The 26,160-nt window shown below is 21.3% G+C and overlaps 3 protein-coding genes across 3 annotated transcripts; 2 read left to right on the forward strand and 1 right to left on the reverse strand.

The window, feature by feature from the left end:
- Positions 1 to 701, forward strand: TrAFT101_011958 (uncharacterized protein; the record flags this gene model as incomplete). Its single annotated transcript, XM_066129426.1, has 3 exons — positions 1 to 85; positions 196 to 226; positions 335 to 701. 3 exons carry the CDS (start codon positions 1 to 3, stop codon positions 699 to 701), a joined length of 483 nt encoding a protein of 160 aa, XP_065985560.1.
- Positions 702 to 1,362: 661 nt separating this feature from the next.
- On the forward strand, positions 1,363 to 3,515 carry TrAFT101_011959 (uncharacterized protein). The gene has a single exon (XM_024909189.2). It carries the CDS (start codon positions 1,384 to 1,386, stop codon positions 3,268 to 3,270), a length of 1,887 nt encoding a protein of 628 aa, XP_024754451.2. The 5' UTR covers positions 1,363 to 1,383; the 3' UTR covers positions 3,271 to 3,515.
- On the reverse strand, positions 3,217 to 4,451 carry TrAFT101_011960 (uncharacterized protein; the record flags this gene model as incomplete). Its single annotated transcript, XM_024901577.2, has 1 exon — positions 3,217 to 4,451. One exon carries the CDS (start codon positions 4,449 to 4,451, stop codon positions 3,441 to 3,443), a length of 1,011 nt encoding a protein of 336 aa, XP_024754450.1. The 3' UTR covers positions 3,217 to 3,440.
- Positions 4,452 to 26,160: the final 21,709 nt, after the last annotated feature.

The following is a 26,160-nucleotide window of genomic DNA, read 5'->3' on the forward strand; positions in this document are numbered from 1 at the left end:
ATGGAGCGCTTGGGATCCGAGCTCAAGCAACATCGGGGCCTCCTATCTATTGTCGGATACTACCAGCGTCTGCGAAACGATTTGCGTATCTCGATCCTAAGAGCCATTAAGTAAAGTGCCCTGGCGCTGCGATTCTGGGGTCTCCGCGCGACCATAAAGCTCCGCTCGCCCTCGCTACTGTCTAATGTTGACCAGCTCAGGCACACTTGGGTATTCTTGCACGGGAGTACGAGTTGTCTATCTCGCGCTTCAGCTCTTTCTTGCAGTCCATCTAGCCTTGCGTTGTCTTAGACACGGGTATTCTATACCGCCTGCCTAATGATGAGCGCGACAGACTCCAGCTGGGCGCCCCCGACGCCAGCGGCCACAAGGTATACAGCGTGCAGATTATTGGCCTTAGCACCGCTGTGACGCGCAGCACGACACTCTCACAGGGCCCGTGTGCGGGACCCTCGAATGTTCGTATCTCTCAGCTGCGCACTTGGCTGCCGGGGGGGATCATTGTTGGCGGCCGTCGGGAACTCAGCGTCGAGTTGGTCCACGAGGGCAGGGAGAGCATCACCGACCCCGACGACATTGGCTTCTCGTTCGAGCATGCGCCCATCCGCCTCTCCTTCCAGTACGACAGGCAGCGGGTCAAGATGACGACCGATATAAAGCAGGAAGCTGCGACAGTGTTCCAGGTGCTGCCCTCAGACTGATCAAGCAGCAACGCCTACGCGCGGGTGCAGGCTGCTTTTGGACCATTCGCGACGTGGAGGATCACACTGAGGAAAGTTGTTAATAGGGTACTTAACTTAGAGGTCGTCCAAGAGGTATATCTTGAGTTTTGTGGCAGTAGTTTCCCTTTTAGAGGGTGAAAGACAGACTAATATAATATACAAGTTTTCCTGGCTATTAGATAATAAGTCGCACTCTGACTTTTGCAGTGGTTAATTTATATTTAATAAACTAAATATTTTATTTATTACTTTTAACTTAAATTATAAATACCAAATATTACTTAAAATTAGGAAAGTTAATAAATACTAGATATTAGATAGGAGGAAGAAGATAGTAAGAAATAGAATATTTCTAAAAGATTTAATTTTATACAATATATAATTTTAACTTGTGCTTGACTATTTGTAGTTTAGTTGAAGTAATGTATTTTAAATTTAAATTCGGGCCAAGTACAGCCACCAATGGACTCTGAACCATCTGCCAGTTAAACAGCAAGTTTGGGCCTGTGGGGCCGCCACATGCACAATTCAGCTCCAGGCCAATATTAAAGTGGGTAGCATATTTAGCGATCAGGTCCTAGACTAGCCCCCTATCTCATAGGCGCTACAGGAAATATTGGAACTTGATTCTTTTTTTACCTTGCAAGTCGAGAGAATGTGAATGAGATTAACGACCCTGACCCGTGCCATATCGGACACAATGTATCAGTGGGTGAGAAGGCATCATGGCTTGGATTTTCAGATACTTAAATCTTCAGTCGCTTTAGGCTTTCGCAAGTTGTCGAGAGTCACCATGCTGTTCATCGTGTTGAGTCTGTCGCTCATCGTTTTTATGTCGTATACAAAGGCAACATTCAATGTCCCTCACACCCTCGAGCATCTACAAGGCAATCAGACATTGGAAACTGGGCAACATCTGAGCACTCAAACTGTCCAAGTCAAACACGTCAGCAGCCAGATTTTGTCTCCTCTTCCAGAGAGCACTGCTGAGCCAGATAATGTGCAGCTTGATGTTATGACAAAAGGTCTCAAGCCAACCCTCACGCCCGAGTCTGCTATTGCAGAAATTGCCGAGCCGACCCCTTCACCTGAATCAATAAAGCATGTGGACCCTATTGATAGCCATAGCTCTAAACTGGAGATACCACAAGAGCAGCAAAGAGACCGCCGCTTCGCTTTGGTAATACCTGCTACGTCGCCGAGCCCGGATCTATGTAAGACAATAGTGACCGCCCTCGCTCTTGGCTATCCAAGCCCGATAATCATCAACTGGGGGGTAGACTATCACACGATAACAAAATGGGAGGGCGGCCAAAACCTCCCTAAGATCCCGGGATTTGTGAAGTATCTCGATGCGGCAATGCATCCGGAAGCCCATCCCGACGAGAAGCTAGAGGAAGACGACCTTGTGCTTATGGTTGATGCCTACGACGTCTGGTTCCAACTCCCCGCGGATATTCTTCTGAGAAGATACCATGAGATCAATAAGAGAGCCAATATCAGACTACAGCAACAGTGGGGCAGAGATGAGCCTATTCCCATGCGACAGACCATCGTTGCAGCGTCGGGGAAAAACTGCCACCCGCAACCGGACTCGGGCTCTAATATGCACTGCGAAAGATTGCCTGATAGCCCATTGAGAGCAGACCTGTACGGTCCAAACACGGAAAAGGATGCAACAAAGCACCGGGATCATCGCCCAAAGTATATCAACGGAGGTGTTTACATTGGCCCCGCCGGTGACATGAGGCGACTGTTTCGCCGTGCCGCACAGAAGATGGAAGCAGGCCTTAGCCAAGGCATCCACTTGTTTAGCGAACAAGGCATTCCTGGAGAAGTGCTTGGTGAGCAAGAGATCTGGCGACAATGGCAGCGAGCCATGAAAGAAGTCGTCTATGACAATGACGCGAAATTTCTAATGGATCGGGACTTTGAGTATCACTTTGGGCTCGACTATAGCCAAGAGCTGTCCATCCAGACCTTTTGGACAGATACTGATCACGGACTATTTGATGGAGCCTTTGTTTTACTAAACAATCAGTCCGCTATTGATGCACACTCCGAGGCATTGGGCATATCCCCTGTGCGGCTCAAAGGTGTTCCAGAGGATGTCAAGTCGGCAAAAAATCCGCTCACCGATGTGATTGAATCACCAGACTGGGGAGAGATGGAGCTATATGCCGACTTTTTCACCGAATCTGTTCCTGCCATTGTCCATCACAATGGGTTCAAAGAGAGACGAACCTCTTGGTGGGACAAGCCTTGGTTCCACCAGCACTTGCGGAAACTCCTTGCCATCCACCTGGCACCTAGAAGAACTGAAGCACCATTGGCGACGGTAGAGATTGAGGACGGTGGTGTCAAATACTGGGCTGCGACAGCTGAGAAGTTGGATAGACGTCCACGACTAATGGGTGACTCAGCCCAGGCTCCCTTGAAAAAGATTGGATTCCAGGACATTTGTCAGTATGCGGATGATTCACTTCGTCAGCCGGGCGACCACTGGTGGGATGAAGTGTTTCGCGATGCAGGGGGACCATTCAGTTGAGTGTGTGTGCTTTGCTCACTCATCTTTTCAAAGTTGTTGTCTAAAATTAATGTACATATCTATAAATAAGGTAAAGCTCGTGTATATTATCTAGCCGATTGGTTTCTCTCTTCTAAAGCCACCCTCGTGTAAGGGCGCATATAACAATACAAGATAAACTTGACACATCTTTACGCTGTACAATAATATTGCGACAAGAACCATTGAACAAACTTTGGAATTCCATTGTGAATCTTGGTTTCGGGCTTATATCCTAGTAGCTTGTTGGCTTTTGAGACGTCCGCAAACGTGATTGACATATCACCTGGTTGTGCCTCGCGCCTATCGAGAATTGCGGTTTGCCCCAGGCTTTTCTCAATCAGGCCAATCAATTCGCGCAGCTCAATGGTCTGCGATTCTCCAAGGTTAAAAACCTCGTACTGAGAGCCCTCGTAGTCGATGGCAGCGCAAACACCTTGTATGATGTCGTCTACATACGTGTAGTCTCGGCGGGTGGTCCCGTCGCCAAAGACAGGAATCGGCTTGCCGTCACAAATGAGCTTGGCAAATTTGTAAATGGCAAGGTCAGGGCGCTGGCGAGGGCCGTAGACAGTGAAAAATCTTAGGCAAATGCAGCGAATCCCGTAAAGATGGGAATAGGTATGACAAAGGAGTTCGGCGGCTGCCTTGGACGCTGCGTACGGCGAGATTGGCTGAGACGTCTTGTGCTCCTCTGAAAAGGGAACCTTTGAGTTGAGTCCATATACGCTTGATGATGATCCGAATAGAAACTTCCGCACGCCGAAATCCCTGGCACAGTCAAGCAAGTTCAAAGTACCGGTGACATTGGTGTCGATGTATGAAGCTGGGTGCTGAAGCGACTGCCGTACGCCAGCCCGCGACGCGAGGTGCACAATAGCAGAGATGTTGTTGTCGGCAAAGACTGCGCGAAGAGAAATGGGCTCCCGTATGTCAATCTCGTACAATTTGAAGTTAGAGTTATGAAGATGTACGGCAATGTTTGCGCGTTTAGCCTCGGGGGAGTAAAAGTCGTCAAAGTTGTCCACAACGATAACCTTCCAGCAGCCTTTTTCTAAGAGGGCTTCGACTAGGTTTGACCCAATGAAGCCTGCGCCGCCGGTGACTAGTATTTCTCTTCTAGGCATAGACTGTGAGGTCATAGGACGAGCGATGACTGTCATGATCAGTGCCGAATAAAGGGGTAAGAATTATGCGTGGATATTCTCTATTTTGTTTTCCTGTTTGTTTATGTTATTTTGTCTTCTCTTCTCTGCAAAGCTGATTTGAGTTAATTGGGCAGATTTATTCGTCTTGTAGGCGAGGTAATGCGTTTAGTGCGTGCTAAGAAGACCCTGCACAGTATTAAAAGAGCACTAATGGGCAGCGGAAAAGGAGATGATTCAGGTGCCCCATAGGGACACGGCACCCAGCTGAAATGAGGCTGAGCTGAGTTACTGGGACCTAAACTAGTTAACGCTAATACAAGAAATTATCAAGGTAAAATGACGCTATTGACTCTTCCCGACTATAGACTTATAGTCTATAGGATGACAAGCATGGTTAGTTGGCGCTATCACGCCAGGAACGGCGCGAGGAAATTTTACAGTCGCTACTTGCAAAAGTCTGCAGTTTAAGCATGGTTAACGTAACTTGCTAACAGCGGACATGGTACTAGGTATTATAATAAAATTACTTAGCTATTGGAATCGGAAATCCCAAGACAGTTCCGGCGGTTGCCCGATTAGCAGGGGGGCGCCGAATATTGCGGGAGCATACTCCGTACAAGATCCTGATTAGTCGAAATAACCAAGGATTCCCTATTAGGTGACTAGCCCGATTGGGTAATTAGGGCTTCACTTGGGAATCCCCTGTAATTCCCTCAAGCTTCTTGGTATACTGCATATTGTTTCCTTTCTCTCTAAGCCTCAGTTTAAATATATAACTATTATACTACCTGCGTGGCTATATACTATATAGAATTCTATCTACATATACTATATGTGACATATTGTTCCCACGTTCCTATAGGGTTGTTGTAGGTTAGGCAGATTCCCAAGGGATAGATATAAATATTTTTGTTAGCAGATAGGATAAAATGTCCGATTAAGCGCGTAGCGTTATTATATAGTCAGTGGTTAAGATATAACTGTTATAACCTGACTCTTAAGAACTATAACGCAGTATGTACCCCGGGATAACCTCGGAACGAACAGCCAATCAGAAGAGGACCGACCTGTGAGAGCGGTCTTACGTACTGGACTGATGTACGCGAGCGGTCCTTACGATAAAGGACCGATGGGCTATAGCGGTCCCTATAAAACGACTTACTATATAAGTCAGATAGAATATACTTATTAAATAGCTTAAATAGTTAGTTGTTAATAATATAATAATACTAGATATAAATTATATTTTATTTACTAACTATATAACTTATATAATATATTTAATATTAAATATCCTATCCTCTCTGCTTTATAAAGTAATGCATTATAATAATAATTTATTTTACTAGACCGCTAGCGAGATATTCCCTGTTAACCTGGATTATTACAATAACTTATATTCGGTATTAATATATTATTAATAACTAGCTATTTAAGCTATTTTATAAGTGTAACTATCTTTATCTTCTATAGTAAGTTGTTCTTTAGGGACTGCTGTTGCTTATTAGTCTAATATATTAAGGACTGTTTGCGTGCGTTAGGCTAGTAGGCAGGCCTACTCTCCTAGATCGGTCCTTATATAATTGGCTGTATAATCTAGAGTTATTCTGCAGTATATACTGTATTATAGTCCTTAAGAGGTTAGGTTGTAATATTATATTAATAATAACTATATTTTATAAATAATTTCCCGAGTATAAATAAGTATTTACAAAATATATTAAATAATTTCTATATACAAATAAAATTCAAGTATATTATTATAATAATAGTATTATAAATATATATATAATTCTAATTTAGTGTTACAACCCAACAACCATAAGATACATACCCACAGATAAACTACAGATCGACAGGCCAATCAGAAAGAGATTACTTATAAAAGCATAAGCCATCCCTAATAGATTATAAACACTAAAGTAAGCCACCCTAAAAGGATTATAATTAAGATTATAAGCCTTATAGAATAATTTACTATATAAAAACTATTTATTATACTTATTAAATAAAACTTAAATAATTAATTATTAATATAATACTTTTTAATAATAATTAAATTAATTATTTATAACCTTATTAGCTATATAACTATATTACTTATAAAACTTTAATTTATTTTTCTGCTAATATAAACCTAATATTAAATTTATAAATTAAAAACTTACCCTATACTTAAGTATAATAATATAAGTTAAGATATTATATATTAATAACTTTTATTTAAAAGATCTTTTAGAATCTTATAAGTAATTAAACCACTATAACTAAAAATAATACTACAGCTCTTTAAATTACTCCAGCACTTACTATAACCTTTAAATTCATTAGACTTATTAATATAGACAGCAATCTTACTATAAGCTATAAGCCTAACTAAAATAATCTAAAGGGAGATGCTTTAAAAGAATATCTTTAAAATATATTTTAAGTTAATAAGCAATTAATTAATACCTTAAATAATAAAAAAAAAAAAATTAAAAAAAATATAAAAATTTTTATTAAATAATAACTATCTTCTATATTTAATAAAAAAATTAATAAACTTAAACTCTTTTAAATTTAACTTAAGGCTTACTTTATAAACTTTAAAAATATAATTAATATTAAAAATAAAAAAGTTTCCTTTATAATATTATGCCTTAAAGAAACTATACTTAAGTAGTTTTAACCTATATAAAATAAATATCTTAAGAATTTAATTAATCTCCTGCCTATTATTAAAAAAGTATTTAATAACTTTAAAGAATTTAAAAAAAAACTTATAAAAACATTTAAAAATATTAAAGAAGTTTAAATAATTAAAAATAAACTTATAGAAGTATTTTAAAAAGAAAAATGCTTTAATTATATTATAAAATTTAAAGATCTTACCTTTTAAATTAAATAAAGACAAGCTATATTTATTAAATAATTCTATAATAAACTTAAGAAAAGCATTAAAAAAAAAGTCTATAATATTAACTAAACTTAACATAACCTCCTATCCTTTATTAAAAAATGCATTAAAGCCAACAATCTTTTATATAAACTTAATATAAACACTTACAATAATTAAAGAAATAGAGATAAAAATAATAAATAAATTACTAAAAATAATAGTAGTACTCCAGGACCTATAGACATTAGCATAATTTAAAAAAATAATAAAAAAAAAGACTTTAAATATTATAATTATAAGAAGTTAAACTATATAGTAAGAAACTGTAAATTACTTAAAAAGTCTACTATTCTACTATTAAAAAATAATTATACTATAGAAAAAAACAGCAAGACTATTTTAATAATAGAAAGAGACTTTATAGTAGAAGAAAAAAACAAATACCTTTACTATTAGTTAAAAGTTAAACTATTAAATAATTCTAATATACTAGCTAAAGAATTTAAAATACCTAACCAATAAATAATCCCTTAGGAAAACTTTTAATTAATTAAAAACATAAATAAAGTAAATACTAAAATAAATAAAGATTTTAAATAATAAAACTATAGATATAACTATAAGTATAATAATAATATCTAGAGATAATATAATAACCTAACCCTAAAAGTTAATTAACTATTTAAATTTTAAAAATGCATTATTAAAGCTTAAAAACCTTTTAAAAATAATACTCTTTTATTTTTATATAAATAGTTATTTAAACTTTAATAGCAAGAAGTAAAAAAATAATTTATCTTTTAAGCTATTATATTAAACTAAGCTCTATAATAAAAACTTAATTATAAAACAAAATTCAGGGATATTAATTATATTAATCTAGATTATTTAAAATACTATTATATTAACTGGGTTAATTATATTATATACTAATATATAGAATATTTTAATAATAAAAGGAAGTATAATACCTTTTTTATTAAAATCCTATTTCTTTTTATTACCTATATATACTCTTATATATACTTTTTATTATAAAACATTAAGTAAAGGTTTAAATCCCTTAAAGTAATTATCTTAAGAGAAGGAGAATATATAAAATTAAATAAATTTATAAAAGTTTATAAAGAAGCCTTTTATAAATATTATAAAGCTTAAAAACTCTTTATATAGTATAAAAAAAAAAATGCTTAAGAAGAATATAATAAAATTAATTTTTTTAACTATAAAAATCTAAAATATATATAATATATAGAAATTAAGATTTTAAACTAGTATAATTTAAAAAACATAAATAGTCTTTTATAAAAAAGCAATAAAAAGACTTAAAATATATTATATCTTTTAAACTAAATAATAAATATAATAGTAAAAAAGAAAAAAAAAAAATATTTAAAAAAATATTATATAATATATTTTTAAATAAAAAGCCTTTTATAGTTTTAATAGACAGTAGGTTATAATATAACTATATGTCTGCTATAACTATAATATACCTGCAGTTGCTAGTATATAAGAAAAAGAGAAAGTATTAGTTATAATATATAAAGGAAGTGCACTTTCTTTATAATAATAAATAAATTAAATAATAGATTAATTATTTATTAATAAATATTAAAAATTATATTACTAAAACTATATATAATATAGCTAATATTCTATAATATAACCTTATTTTAAGGATACCCTAGTTAAGTAAATATAATTTTAATATAGACTAAAAAACTGGCTAGATTTATTAATAAAATAATAAAACCCCAGAAGAAAGGAAATTAAGTAGCCAGAAGCTTAAGATTTTCCTTAAGCTTACTATAATACCTCTTTAATATATTAAAAAAAAAAAGAAAATATTAAAATAAAGAATATAAAAATATATTACTATTTTATGCTAAGAACTAATATTATTAAACTAAGAACTTAAAAAAATTAAATAATTTAATAATCTACTAGCATAAGTTTTAAAATAATATAAAAAATATAAAAAACTCTTTAAAAAATAATTAAAAAAAGGACTTTTACTATATTTAAAATAAAACTATAAAATAGTTTTAAAAAATAAAGCCTTTTTAAAGTTTTATAAGATTTATAATCTTAGTAAAATAAAACTTAAAACCCTTAAAGAATAAATTAAAGTATAACTTAAAAAAAAATATATTTAAATATTTAAATCCTTAGTTAAATACCCTATTATCTTTATACTAAAGAAAAATAGCAAACTATAGTTAATTATTAATTATAAAGAGTTAAATAAAATAATTATTAAAGATAAAACCTCACTACCTTTAATTTTATAAATTAAAAATAGACTATATAAGAAAAAATAGTTTATAACTCTTAACCTTACAGAAGCTTATAAGCTTATAAAAATAAAAAAAGAATATAAATAAATAACTGCATTTATAATAAAATATAAATTATATAAATACTTTATTATACTATAAAGACTTATAAATACACCCACTTCCTTTTAAAAAAAAATAAACTATATATTTAAACTATACTTAAATAACTTTATAATTATATATATTAATAATATTTTAATCTTTTTAAACACCCTTAAAAAGTATAAAAAATATATTTACCTTATACTATAAAAGCTTAAGGAAAATAAACTCTTTATTAACCCTAAGAAATATATATTTTATTCTTAAAAAATTAACTTTCTAGGATATATTATTATACCTAAAGAAATTTATATAAACCTTAATAAAGTTAAAGTAATTAATAAATAGCTAGTATTAACTATACTTAAAGAACTATAAGTATTCTTTAGACTTATAAATTATTATTAAAAATTTATTAAAGACTTTTTACTAAAAGCAATCCCACTTATTAATATAACTAAAAAAAATAAACCTTTTAAATAAAGGGAGGAATAGTAAAAAGCCTTTAAAAAACTTAAAAAGGCTATTACTTTAAAGATAATTCTTGCTATATTTAACCTAAAGAAACCTATTATAATTAAAACTAATATATTAAATTTTATAATTAAAGGGGTTTTAAGTTAATTAAGCAATAATAATAAACTTAAACTTATTGTATTTTTTTTATATAAATTTAATAGACTAATGCTATAATATTTTACCTATAATAAAGAAATATATATTATATTATAAGCATTTAAAAAATAAAAATATTATTATTATAAAAGTAAATATAAGATTACTGTTTATATTAATTATAAAAATATTTTATACTTTACTATTACTAAAGAGCTCTTTAGCTAATAAATTAAATACTTTAAATTTCTATTATAATTTAATTATAAACTTATTTATTATAAAGGCATAGAAAATAAAAGAGCTAATGTATTAAGTAAAAGAAGTAATTATAAATAAAATATATTAAAATTTATAGCATAAGTACTATACTATAATAATAAAAGAAACATTAAGTAAGTATATATTTATATAATATTTAAAGTACTTAAAGAAAATTTAATGCTTAATAAAATTAAAGAATATATAAAAAATTATAAAAATAAAAAATATTTAAAAAAAATAACTATAGAAGAAGGATACTTTAAATATAAAAGAAAGATTTAAGTACTTAAAGAATTAAAAAGGGATATAGTAAAATATATTTATAAGCATCTGCTATATAAATATAAAGAAATATAGAAAATATATAATTAAGTTTTTATATATTATAAAATAATTAAACTTAAAGTATATATTTAATATATTATATTATACTGCAGTATATATTAATAAATAAAAAATAAAAGATATAAACTATATAAAAAACTATAACTACTGCTAGTAGTAAAATAACTATAGAAATTAATAACATTTAACTATATTATTAACCTACTTCTCTTTACTAAACCCTTTATAAAGGTAAAATATAATAGTATTTTTATAGTAATTTATTATTTTTTAAAAGAAGTATACTTTTTGCTGTATAATAAATTATATACAGCAGAAGACTTTATTTATATTTATATAAGAATAATTACTGTAAATTATAGACTATTAAAAGAAATAATATTAAATAGAGGATAAACATTTGCTTTTAAATTTTAATAAAAACTTATAGCTAAATTAAAAATAAATTATAAACTAAGCACTATATACTACCCTTAAATAAATAGATAAATAGAATGTATTAATTAAATTATTAAAGCCTACTTAAGATATTACATTAACTTTATATAAAACAATTAAATAAAAAAATTACCAGTAGTATAATACTATTATAACAGTATACCTTTAGAATCTATAGAAATTACACTATTTTATATAAATTATAAATTTATATTAGAAGTATTTAAACTACTATAAAAAGGACTTAACTTTAAAAAAGCAAGACTATAAGCAGAATTAATAATTAATTTATATAAAAAAATATATATATAATTTAAATTTATTTAAGATAAAATAAAAAAGTATATAAATTAAAATAGAATTATAAAATTAATTCTTTAGAAGAGGGATATAGTTTATTTATTACAGCACTTATAAGGCTATAAATTACTAAACATTAAGACTAATAGGTTAAGTAATAAATTAAATATTAGAAAAATAAAACCTTATAAAATCCTTAAATAAATTAAAGAAGTTAATTATAAGCTAGCATTACTAGATATAATAAAACTTTAAAGCCTAGTGTTTTATATATTATAACTAGAAAAAGCATAAGTTAATAAACTTATAAAAAGATTTATTTTAAATAAAATTATTATTAAAAATAAAGAAAAAGAATATAAAGTTAAAGAAATACTTACTATATACTAAAACTCTAAGACTAATAAAATAAAGTACTTTATTAAATAAAAAAAATACTTTAAATTAAAAAACTTATAGAAATTAAAAGAATACTTTAACTTTTAAAAGTTAATATAAAGGTTTCTTTATTTTATAAAATTAATAGACTAAGGTCTATAAACTTCAGGCTAATACTAAAGGAGGATTAATTAATATTATTAAAGACCTTTATATACTAAAGATTATTTACTATACTATCTTTTTTATTTAATTCCTGCATTTTATAATAAATTAATTTACTACTCTACTTTTTTATTTTATTTTTTATATAATAAATATAAGCCAGGCAGCTTACTGCCTTAAAAAGCTTAACTTATAATTTAAAAAGTTAAAATTAAAAAGACTCTAAGGCTTTACCTGCAGCCTTTTCCTCTGCTTTTAACTTTTTTTATTAATTTAATACTTTTATTACTAAAATTAAAATATTAGCAATATAAATAAATATAAAAATAAAAGCTTATCTATAAAAAGAAGCCACTAGGACTTTATTATAAGAATAACTGCATTTAATATATTTATAATAATAAAAAGAATCCTTTATTATTTAATAAAGAATCTTTTTTTAAAAGTAATAAGTATATAGTATATTAAAATTAAAATTATAAGAAAGAATAAATAATATAAAAAGGTTATGCTTATAGGTTTTATAAAGAACTGACTTAAATACTTAATTAGTTATTATACTATTATTTAAAGAAGCAAGTTATAAATAATAGAAATAAAAAGAATAAATATATTTATAAATTATAAGGACTAATGCACGCTTGGCCTTAAGGATAAGACTAATAAAGAGGGGGCATTATATTATAACCCAATAACTATAAAATATATACTTATAGATAAACTATAGATTAATAGGCTAATTAAAAAAGAATTACTTATAGAAGCATAAGCTATCCCTAATAGATTATAAATACTAAAGTAAGCCACCCTAGAAGAATTATAATTAAAATTATAAGCTTTATAAAATAACTTACTATATAAAAACTATTTATTATGCTTATTAAATAGAACTTAAATAGTTAGTTGTTAATATAGCACTTTTAGATAATAATTAGATTAGTTATTTATAACCTCATTAGCTATATAACTGCATTGCTTATAAAACTCCAACTTATCTCTCTGCCAACATAAACCCAATATTAAATTTATAAATTAAAAACCTACCCTATACCTAAGTACAATAGTATAGGTTAGGATGTTATATTTAGTATATAGTTAAATTATATAATAATATAAATTATAGTATTTTTTATTTAAAAATATTTAAAAAATAATAATAAAGTTTTATTAATAATAAAATATAAAGTTTAATTATTTATATTAAAAATTATATTTCAATTAATATATTTTATAGTATTATATATTATATTAAACTATAAAATTATTTTATATAAAAAGTTATTTTATAAATATTTAATATAATATTATATTTAATATTAAATAAAAGCTAATATAATTTAATAACTAGCAGGTATAAAAACTATAGCTATTGGGGTAATTGTCAGGCGACAAAGAAGCTGGGATACAACTAGCTAGAAATTAGCTATCATCCTCCAAACTTAAATAAATATTCCATGCTGTACTAACAAACAAATATACCCATTGGTTTTAAACCCTACCTATTTTATATATAAATAAAAACAATAATATATAATAATATATAAAATTAATATTAAAATAAATAGCTAAGCTTTTTATTATCTTTAAGGCCACTGCTGTAATCCTAGAAAATTACAATAAGCCTTAAATTTATAATAAAAGTAATAAAAAATAACTTTTTATTTATACTGCTGCTATAATATTTAATATAAGCTATTTAGCTATTTAACAGGCCCTTTCTTTACTTAAAACCTTTAATTTAATACCTTGCTAGCCAGGGCAGCTATAATCTTTAATAAATAATAAAAATAAAGCTTTTGTTTTTTTTATAATATAGCTTTAATAAAAAGGCTTTCTAGTAATAAAAATATAGTTTATAAGCACTATAAATAACCTCTGCTGCTACTATAACCCTAAAGCCAGTAATCTAGGGAAAATATAGTATATTAAGTAGCTTTATAACTACCTTAAGCTTTAAAAATTATATATTAAAGCTATAAAAAAATTAAAGAAGTTATTTAAACCTTTAAATTTTAAAGATTTAATAACTTTTTTTAATAACTTAAAAAATATTATTAATAAGTATTAAATTAGCGCCTTAAAGTACTAGAATAAAGATAATATTATAAACCAACTACATAAGCTCTCTTCTAGTATATACCTCTGGGTAAACTATAGATAAGGTAATTAATTAAAAGGAAAGACTATACTTTTAGTTAAGTATATATTTATCTATAAAATAAAACTGTAACTTTAAGGAAGTATTTTTATTAAATATAATAAAACTTATATAAATAATAACTATAAAATAACTTACTATATAAGACTGTTTATTATATTTATTAAATATAGCTTAAATAATTAATTATTAATATAGTATTTATATAATAACTAAATTAAATTATTATTTAAAATTATTAGCTATATAACTAAAACTGCTTATAAAATCCTTTATATTTTTTTATTAATATAAACCTAATGTTAAGGTTTATTCTTTAGGAATTAATTACCTTATACTAGGTATAAGATTAAAATATTATATATTAATAACTTTTATTTAAAAAAATATTTTAGATTTTTTAAGTAATTAAACTACTATATTTTAAAATAATACTAAAAAATAATTTACTTTAGAAAAAACTTTTTTTTTATTTAAAATAATAATAAAAATATTACTATAAAAGGAACCTTTAATTAAAAAAATATAAATAGTAATAAAGCCGCTAAATTAATAAAAAATATATATAAGTTAAATAAAATTTTTATAAATAAATTTAATAATAAAAAGTTTATTAAAAAGAATATAAAAGCATTTATTAAATAATAACCTTTACTTATATTTAATAGCAAGACTAATAAACTTTACTTTTTTTAAACTTAACTTAAGGTTTACTTTAAAGATTTTAAAATTACTTTTAATATAAAATATAAAAACTTTTTTTATATTCTCTTGCTTTAAAAAAACTACTTTTAAATAGTTTTGCCTTATATAGAATGCTTATTTTAATAACCTAAAAGAACCTTTATTAACTTAAGTTTAAGAAGTTTTTAATAGCTTTAAATAATTTAAAAAAAAACTTACTAAAGTATTTAAAAATATTAAAGAAATTTAAATAGCTAAAAATAAACTTATAAATATTTATTAAAAAAGAAAATATTTTAATTATATTATAAAATTTAAAAACTTAGTTTTTAAAGTTAAATAAAAATAGCCTGTTTTTATTAAATAATTTTATAATAAACTTAAAAAAAGTATTAAAGAAAAGGTTTATAATAAAAATTAAATTAAATATAACTTTATTTTTTTTATAAAAGAATATATTAAGGCTAATAATTTACTTTATAAATTTAATATAAAAAATTAAAGCTTTAGTAAGAAATAATTAAATTAAAGTAAAAAATAATAAAAACTAATTATTAAAAATAATAATAGTATAGCTAGACTTATAGACTTTAATATAATATAAAAAAAAAAAAGATTTTAAATATTATAATTATAAAAAGCTAAATTATATAATAAAAAACTATAAATCTTTAAAAAAAAATTTATAATTCTTAAGCTAAAAGTAATATATATTATAAATAAAAGTAATAAAATTATTTATTTATTAAAATAATTAAAATCTTTTAAAAATATTAATAACTATAACTTTTATAAATTTATATTTAAACTTTTAAATTACTTTTAAATACTAGATATAAAAGCTAATAATAAAATCTTTAATTATTAATCTATTTTTTAAGTTAATTTTATAAATATAGTAAACTTAATTAAAGGAATTGCCTTAGAAAATAATAAAAATAATAAATAATATAATTATAAATATTATTTTAAAGAAACCTAAAATATTATATAATATTATAAAAATTTTACTTTAAAAATTATAATATTTAACTTATTTTAATATAATATTATAAATAAAGTAAATGCAAATATAAAATATTTTTTAATAGTATTATATATTTATTTAAATAATTTATAAAAGTAAACTTTAAATACTTAATATATTATTAAAGCTATTATTATTAATTAAGTATTTATTTAAGGTTTTAATTATAGAAAAATAATTAAAAAATATAACTATATTAATCTAGTATATCTGCTGTATTATTAAATTAATTAAATTAATTATATTATTTATAAATATATAGAGTATTTTAAATAAAAAGCTAAAAAAAATATTTTTATAATATATATTCTTTAGTATATAATACTAGAACTTTATAATAATTTATATTGCTTTATATAGAAAGCTATTTAATAATATTAATTCTTTAAAATAGTTATTTTAAAACTCCTTAAGTATTTAAATAAAATAAGCTTTTTTAAATATATTAATTAATTTTATAAAGTATATAAAGTAAAAAAATTATAAAATTAATATAAATAAAAAAAATATTAAAAAAGTAAAGCTAGATTATTAATAAAAAGAATTTAAAAATTATAATAAAGTAAAATATATATAATATATAAATAAAAAAATTAAAAACTAGTATTATTTAAAAAACTACTAAAGTCTTTTATAAAAAAGCAGTAGAAGGACTTATAATATTTAAATATTATTAACTTAAAATATAATAATAAAAAAAAATACTTTAATAAAAGAATTATTTTAATAATATTATTAAATAAGAATTTATTTAATATTTTAATAAATAATAAGTTAAGAATTAATTATATATTTACTATAACTATTGTCAGGCAATAAAGAAGCTAGGATACAACTAGCTAGAAATTAACTATTATTCTTTAAGCTTAAATAAATATTCTATGCTATATTAATAAACTTTAAGTCTTTAGCTAAGGATATAAAATAAAAGGCTTAATACAACTAGTTAAAAGCTAATTACTATAAAAAAAAAGTATAAAAAAAAAAGACTTTTTTTTATAAAAAATAAAAAAAAAGCAAAAATAAATATAGTTTTTTAATAATATTTAGTAATTATTTAATAATAAAAATATATCTAGCTTTATTTAATCTTTTATTACTTTTCTTATAAGACTTAAATTATAATAGTTTTATTTTTTTTAATAAAAAAAAAAAAAGATTAATAAAGATTAAAATAAAGGCTTAAAGTAAAAGCACTTTATATATATTATAATTCACTAGCTTAAAACCTATTATTTTTAATATATAAGTAAATACTAGTATATAAAAGCTTTTTTTACTTTAGAATCTAATAAAAAAAAAGAATCTGCAGAGGTAGTTTAATATAGAAGTTAATTAGCTATAAAAATATAAGTTATAAGCTATAAAAGACCTTATAAAATAAAAAAAAGATTTATTTTTTTATATTTAAAAAAATATTAAAGCCCTTATATTAAAAAAGCAAGCTATTAGTAAGTTAATAAAAAGCTTTTTACTAAAAAGCTTTTATAATATTTTTATATTAAAATTTAATAAAGCTTTATAGTAAGAATTTATAAGTTATTAAATTTAATTAAAATTTATATTTTATTTATATTTATAAAAATACTTAAATAATATAAAAAAAGTTTAATTTATTAACTATAAACTTATAAATAATATATAGTAATATTAAAAATAAAAAAAACTAGATAGCAGTAGCGTTTTTAAAGCTAAAATACCTTAAGCAAGCACTAAAAGAGAAGTTTCTTATATTTATAAATTAATTTAATATAATTCTAATAAAGGCTTTTTTTATTATTCTAAAACCTATAAAAATTAAATAATTTTTTATTAAATGCTTATTAAAAATAAAGAAAAACTTAATTATTTAAAAAAAAATAAATACTTAAATAAAATTATATAATAAAAGTATAAAAGTAAAGGCCTAAAGCTAAAATAAAATTAAAAATATTAAACTTAATTAAAACTTTATATACTATAATATACTATAAGCACTTATTAAAGTAAAAGAGCTAAAATAAAAAGAAACTTAATAATTACTTTACTATAAAATAGCAAATACTTTAAGAAAATATTTATATATTAAAAATATAAGAAAGTCTATTACTACAATAACTATAAAGCATTAGATTATATATTATATTAAAGTAATAAATATATTATTAAAAATATAAAAATTTAATAAATACTCCTGCTATTAGATTAAATATAAAGCTAGTTTAATATACTTATTAAGCTTAAGAAAAAAAAGCTACCTAGATTTATTATAAAACTCTTTTATATAAAAACTAATAAAGCTATAGTTAAATAGCAGGTAAAGAGATATAAATACTATATTTAACTCTAGAAGTAATATTTATTTATTAAATATAAAATTTATTAAAGACTTATTTTTTTTATTATTTATAATATAATAAATAAAAAATATCTTCTTTAATAATATTAATAAAATATATAAAAAAATAATAAAAATAATAAAGTTTATTAATAACTAAAAAATTATAAAAAAGTAATTAATTAGCTTTTATATTATTAATATAATAAATAATATATTATTAAAAAGGCTATAGTTTAAGGAAATAGATTTTATTATTTTATAGACTATAGACTATTAATATTATTTTTTTATTAAAAATAGCTTTAAATTAATAGTATTAAAGAAATAAACTAAAAGATAAAATTAAATTATTTAAATATATATAATTATAAATTTATTAAAATTAATAATACTTAATAATAATAAAATAAATTATAAGTTATAATAAAATATTTTATAAAAGATTAATAATAAAAATAAAGCTATTATACTACTACTTAAGTATAAGTAATTTAAAAATATATTTTTATTAAAAAAAGCAGTAAAATTAACTTTTATTTAAAAACTAATATACTTAATTAATTTAAAATTAAAAAAGCTATTTTTTTAAAAACTTATTTATACTTTAATAAAACCTAAGCTATAAAAACTTTATAAATATATATAAATAACTTTATTTAAAAAATAAATAAAAAGGTTTATTAATTTCTTTAATACTTTAGTATTATTTATATTTAAAAAAGGTAGTAAGCTATAACTTTATATTAACTATTATACTTTAAATAAAATAGCTTATAAAAACCAAGCATTTTTTTTTTATTTATAAAATTTTAAATTAACTTAAAGAAATACTTATATATATAAAATTAAATTTAAAAAATATATATTATTAAATATATATTTATAAAGGAAATAAATATAAAATAGTATTTTACTATAAATATAGCTATTATAAATATTAAGTTTTTTTTTTTAAATTTATAAATACTTCTATAACTTTTTAAAATTATATTAATTTAATTCTATAAGGGTTTATTAATTTTATTTATATAATATATTTAAATAATATTTTTATATATAGTAATAATTTAGTAAAATATAAAAAGTATATAGCTATAGTTTTAAAAAAACTATAGCAATATAGATTATATATAAACCTTTAGAAATATAAATTTTATATAATATTAATATTTTATTTTAGATTTATTATTTAATTTAATAAAATATATATAAAGTATATTTATATTAAAAATATTATTAAATAGCTATAACCTTATAGTATTAATAAAATATTTTTATTTTTAAAATTTATAAATTTTTATTAAAGATTTATTAAAAACTATAGTAAAATTTTAACTTTTTTAATTAATAAAATAAAAAGTAAAACAAAAGTAATATTTAAATTAAGTTTTAATAAGCTAGCTATATTTAATTAGCTAAAATAAAAGTTTTTAAAAGAATTAGTTTTAGCTTACTATAACCTAAAAGCATTAATATAAATTAAAATTAATATATTTAGATTTACTATTAGTGCAGTACTTATATAATTATAATAAAATATTTAATATTTAATTACTTATTTATTATATAAACTATAAAATTATAAATTAAATTATATAATATTAAATATAAAAATACTAGCTATAACTTATATATTTTTAATTTAAAGATATTATTTTCTTTATATAAAAGATAAAATATATATTATTATAGATTATTTAAATTATAATTATTTAATTAATAAAAAAAAATTAACTATTAAGTAAGTTTATGCTTTATAATATTTAATATTATTTAACTTTTAAATTAAATAGCGCTTAAGTAAATCTAACCTTATAAATAAATTATTTTAAAAATATAATTTATTAAATAAAAAAGTAAAATAAAAGGTAGTTTTTAGTTACTTACTTGCTTTTTTATAGTAATTTAAAAATAAAAAAGCTTATATAGCTGCTATAAATATATTATAAAAGGTGCTAGAAATTTAAATACTAGTAAATAAAAACTGCTTAAATACTAGATTATAACTAGCATTAACCTCTTTAATTAAAATTTTTTTAATTATAATTAAGTAAATAGTTTTTTTTTAGCAGGCTACTTAAAGAATTTAAGTAAATAGCTAGGATTTAACTTAATAAAAAAATATTAAAATATTATTAAAAGCTAGCTATATACTTTTATAAGCTTTATAAAAAGTTTAAAAAAAAAATACTTAAATTATAAAATTTATAAAAGTAAAGGTTAATAAATTTAATTTTATAAATAAGTTATTATAATAATATTAATATATAAATAATAATAAGCTATTATATTATTTAAATTAAGTATTTATTTTTTATAATATATAAATAAAAATATTTATATTATTTTATAATAACTTAACTACTAGGTATTAAAAAGTTAATAAAATATTTAAAAAAATAGCTAATATATTCTTTTAATAAAGTATAAAATAAAATATAAAAATATATATTAATACTTATATAATTTATTAAACTATAAAAGCTAAATATTATTTATTATATAATAAGTTAGTATTTTTACTATAGCTAATTTAATTATAATAAAAGATTTCTATAGATTTTATTATAGATTTATTAAAAATTTAATATAAAAAATATAATTATAATATTATTTTTATAATTATAAATTAATTTATTAAATACTTTTTATATATTTTATATATAAAAAATATAACTAATAGTATATTTACTAATAAGTTTTTTTAATATATATATATATTTTATAAAATACTATAAGGTATAGTTATAGATTAAAGAATTATATTTATAAGTACTTTTTAGTAAAGCTTTTACTATCTTTTTAATTATAAAAGATAACTTAGTATTGCTTTTTACCTTTAAACTAATAGCTAAATAAAAAAGTAAAATTAAAACTTAAAATATTATTTACAGGTATACTATAATAAAATTTAATTAAATTAAGCTAAAACGCTTTTATTTATTTAATTTATATATAATATAGCTATTTATTTAACTTATAGCTACTCTTTAGTATTTTTACTTTTAAAATATTATTTAAATCCTTTCTTTATTATAGAAATTATACTTTTTAATATAAACTAAAAAGTAATTAAAAAAGTAAAATTATTAAAAAATATATATAAATTAGCCTTTATTATACTATAAAAATTTAATAAAGTATATTAAAAGTAATATAATAATAAATACTAAAATAAAAGCTTTAAAGTTAATAATTAAGTTTTTATTTTTATTAAATACTTTAACTTATAATAATTAACCTATAAGTTAATAAAAAAATATATAAAACTTTATTAAATTAAAGGAATTATTAGCAGTAGCAGCTTTATATATAAATTATTTTTATTATCTTTAATTAAAATATATAATATATTTAATATTATAAATTTAAAATAATATAATAGCAGAGAACTAAAACCTAGCCTGCTGCTAGATAACCCTTTTATAGTAGAAAAAATATATAAAATTAAAAAAATTATAACTTATAAATATAATAGTAAAAAATACCTTTATTATATTAAATAAAAAAGCTATTTAAATAATAAAAATACTTAAATTAAAAATTAAACTTTATTAAGTATAAAATTTAATAAAAATATAATAATTAACTAGCTTTTAGTTAATTAAAAAGAATTTATTATTAATGTTTAATAATATAATATTAAAATTTAAAATCTACCTATATTTTAATTTTTAATTTAAATTTATAAAAGTATATTAGCTAGGCTATAGCTAGCTATTAATTAATTAAAAATAATTTATTTATAATTTACTAAAAAAGAAAAATTTAGATTTTTTAAAAAAAAAAATTAAAAGCTAATATTAAATTAAATATTAACCTTTAATAAAGTAGCAGTAAAATAATAATAAAGTAATATATATTTTATATTATAGTATTTTATTAAAATACTAAATATTAATTTAAATTAAAACTATTCTTTTTTTATTTAAATTTAAGATTTAATTAACTATAAATTAAATATTAATTATAAACTATATATTAGTTAATCTACTATTTATTACTTAAGATTTCCTCTAAAGTATTAATATCTTTATACTTATTTATAATAACTTTAAAAAATTTATTTTAAACTTTATACTTATAAACAATAATAATAATTAACTTATTAAGTTTATAGTTTTAAATAATAAGTTAAAAGCTAGCTATAAGCTACTTAAGAGCTACTTATATTAATATAAATAGTTATACTTTTAGTTAAAATAAATAATAAATTAATAATATTAATATTAATTTTATAAAAAGTATTTATATAAGTATTTTAAAGTTATTGCTTTTTAATAGCTTTTTTATTAATAATATACTTTATAATATAACTATACTTAAGCTTTATTATTTAAGCCTATTTATATTTAAATTACTAATACTTTTAAAATTTAAATTATTAAAAGTTAATAGCTAGTTAATAATTATTATACTTTTAAATACCTATTAAATAGCTATATTTAATAGCTAAACTTTAAAGCTTTTAAGTAATAAAAAAAGCAGATATATTAATAAATATATACTGCTTATTAAAAAGCTTATAATAAATATATTTTTTAAATATACCTAGCTATTAATTAACTATAAACTAATAACTATTTAACTTTTACTTATTTTTATTATTATAGCAAAGGTAAAGCTTTTATTTTATTTTTTATTTATAAGTAATTAAATAGCTTAAAAAATAATAAAAATAATAAATATAAAAAGTATAGTAATTAAACAGTAAATTAAAAGCTAGCCTTTAGTATATTAAAAACAAAAATATACTTAATTATATTACTAATAACTATATTCTTTTTAATAAATAATAACTTAAAAAGTATAATAGTAATTTTATAGGAAGTTAATTATTAAAATAAAGCTATTTAAAGAAAGGGGTATATAAACTTTATTTAAAATAATATAAAAAAGAAAAAAAAAAAAAAAAAAAAAAAAAAAAGCTACTTTTTTATTTTTAAATTTTAGCTATAGGAAAAATATAGCTACTGGCTAAAAGTAAAGTTATAATTACTAAAAAAGTAAATTATAATTAAATAACTATAAATTAAATACTAAAAAGGGATTATTAATTATTAAGTAAATAAAAATAATATAAATTAATTAAGAAAATTTATTTTAAAATAATATAAATACTAAAGGCACTAGAATGTTATTAAAAGAAAGAGAGTATATAAAAAAAATAATATAGCTAGTTAATATTTATATTATTACTTTTATTAAATCCTTCTTTAAAAGCCTTATTTTTTTTTATAATATTTTTTTTATTTATTAAAATATTTTTAGTATATTCTAGCTCTTTTAAATAATTTAGGCAGTAGTAATTTAAAAGGTTAATTTTATTAATAGCCTATATATAAGTCTAGCAATAAGTTAAAAATAAAGCTTAGTTAATTTAAAAAATAACTTATAGCTATTAAAGTAATAAAAAATATTAATATATTTAAAGAATTAATAATATTTAAATAAATTTAATTAATAAAAATTAAATAAGCCTTAATATAAAGAACTAGTAATTTAGCTATAAAAAAGTTATTAAAAGTCTAGGAGTTTACTACTGCTTTTTACTTAGCTTTTATAATATAGTTTTTATATTTTTAAAGGAATTTTTTAGTTTTTATTTACAGAGGAATTATAATAAACTAGCTAGAAATTAGCAATAAAGAAATAAAAGAATATAAAGAATATTATTATATCTAGGGTTATTTTTATAACCTCTTATATTAAATAGTAATATACTGCTTAATAACTTTTATCTATAGCTTTATAGCTTTTTTTACTTTTACTATTACTATTATCTTTAATATAAGTATAAATAATATATTTATTACTATTATCTAAATTATAGTTAATTAAAAGCAACCTGTCATAAACCAACTACATAAGATCCCTCTAGTATATACCTCCAGGTAAACCACAGACAAGATAATCAATTAGGTTAAAGGAAATGTATTCTCAGTAAAATATATACCTGCTTATAAAATAAAACTATAACTTTAAGGAAGCATTTTTATTAAGTATAATATAACTTATATAAGTAATAACTATAAAACAACTTACTATATAAAACTATTTATTATACTTATTAAATATAGCTTAAATAATTAATTATTAATATAATATTTATATAATAATTAAATTAAACCCTTATTTAAAGTTATTAGCTATATAATTAAAACTGCTTATAAAATCCTTTATATCTCTTTGTTAATATAAACCTAATATTAAAGGTTTATTCTTTAAGAATTAATTACCCTATACTAGGTATAGGATTAAAATATTATATATTAATAACTTTTATTTAAAAAAATACTTTAGATCTTTTAAGCAATTAAACTACTATATCTTAAGATAGCACTAAAAATTAACTTACTTTAGAAAAAACTCCCTTTTTTATTTAAGATAATAATAAAAATATTACTATAAAAAAGACCTTTAATTAAAAAAACATAAATAATAATAAAGCTGCTAAATTAATAAAAAATATATATAAATTAAATAAGATTTTTATAGATAAACTTAATAATAAAAAGTCTATTAAAAAGAATATAAAGGCATTTATTAAATAATAACCTTTACTTATATTTAATAGCAAAACTAGTAAACTTTATTCCTTTTAAACTTAACTTAAGGCCTACTTTAAAGACTTTAAAATTACTTTTAATATAAAATATAAAAAGACTTTCTTTATAGCCTCTTACTTTAAAAAAACTGCTTTTAAATAGTTTTGCCTAATGTAAGACATTTACCTTAATAACCCAAATAGACCTTTATTAACTTAAGTTTAAGAAGTTTTTAATAGTTTTAAATAATTTAAAAAAGAATTTACTAAAGTATTTAAAGACATTAAAGAAATCTATATAGCTAAAAATAAATTTATAAATATTTATTAAAAAAGAAAATATTTTAATTATATTATAAAATTTAAAAACTTAGCTTTTAAAGTTAAATAAAAATAACCTACTTTTATTAAGTAATTTTATAATAAACTTAAGAAAAGCATTAAAAAAAAATTTATAATAAAAATTAAATTAAATATAATTTTATTTTTTTTATAAAAAAATATATTAAAGTTAATAATTTATTTTATAAACTTAATATAGAAAACTAAGGCTTTAATAAAGAATAGTTAAACTAAAGTAAGAAATAATAGAAATTAATTATTAAAGATAATAATAATATAGCTAGACCTATAGACTTTAATATAATATAAAAAAAAAAAAAGAAATTTAAATATTATAATTATAGAAAGTTAAACTATATAGCTAAGAACTATAAATCTTTAAAAAAGAAATAATCTATAATTCCTAAGCCAAAAGCAATATATATTATAGATAAAGGCAATAAAATTATTTATTTATTAAAGCAATTAAGATCTTTTGAAAATAATAATAACTATAACTTTTATAAATCTATATTTAAACTTTTAAATATATTTAGGACATTAAATAAAGAAACTAATAATAAAATCCTTAACTAATAACCTATTCTTTAAATTAATTTTATAAACCTAGTAAACTTAATTAAAGGCATTGCCTTAGAAAATAATAAAAACAATAAATAATGCAATTATAAATATTACTTTAAAGAAACCTAAGATATTATATAATATTATAAGAATTTTACCCCTAAAATTATAGTACTTAATTTATTTTAATGCAATATTATAGATAAAGTAAGTGCAGATATAGAAAATACTTTAATAGTATTATACACTTACTTAAATAATCTATAAAAGTAAACTTTAAAAATATAGTATATTATTAAGGCTATTATTATT

The sequence above is a fragment of the Trichoderma asperellum genome, chromosome 7 (assembly GCF_020647865.1).
Source record: "Trichoderma asperellum chromosome 7, complete sequence".
NCBI lineage: Eukaryota > Fungi > Ascomycota > Sordariomycetes > Hypocreales > Hypocreaceae > Trichoderma > Trichoderma asperellum.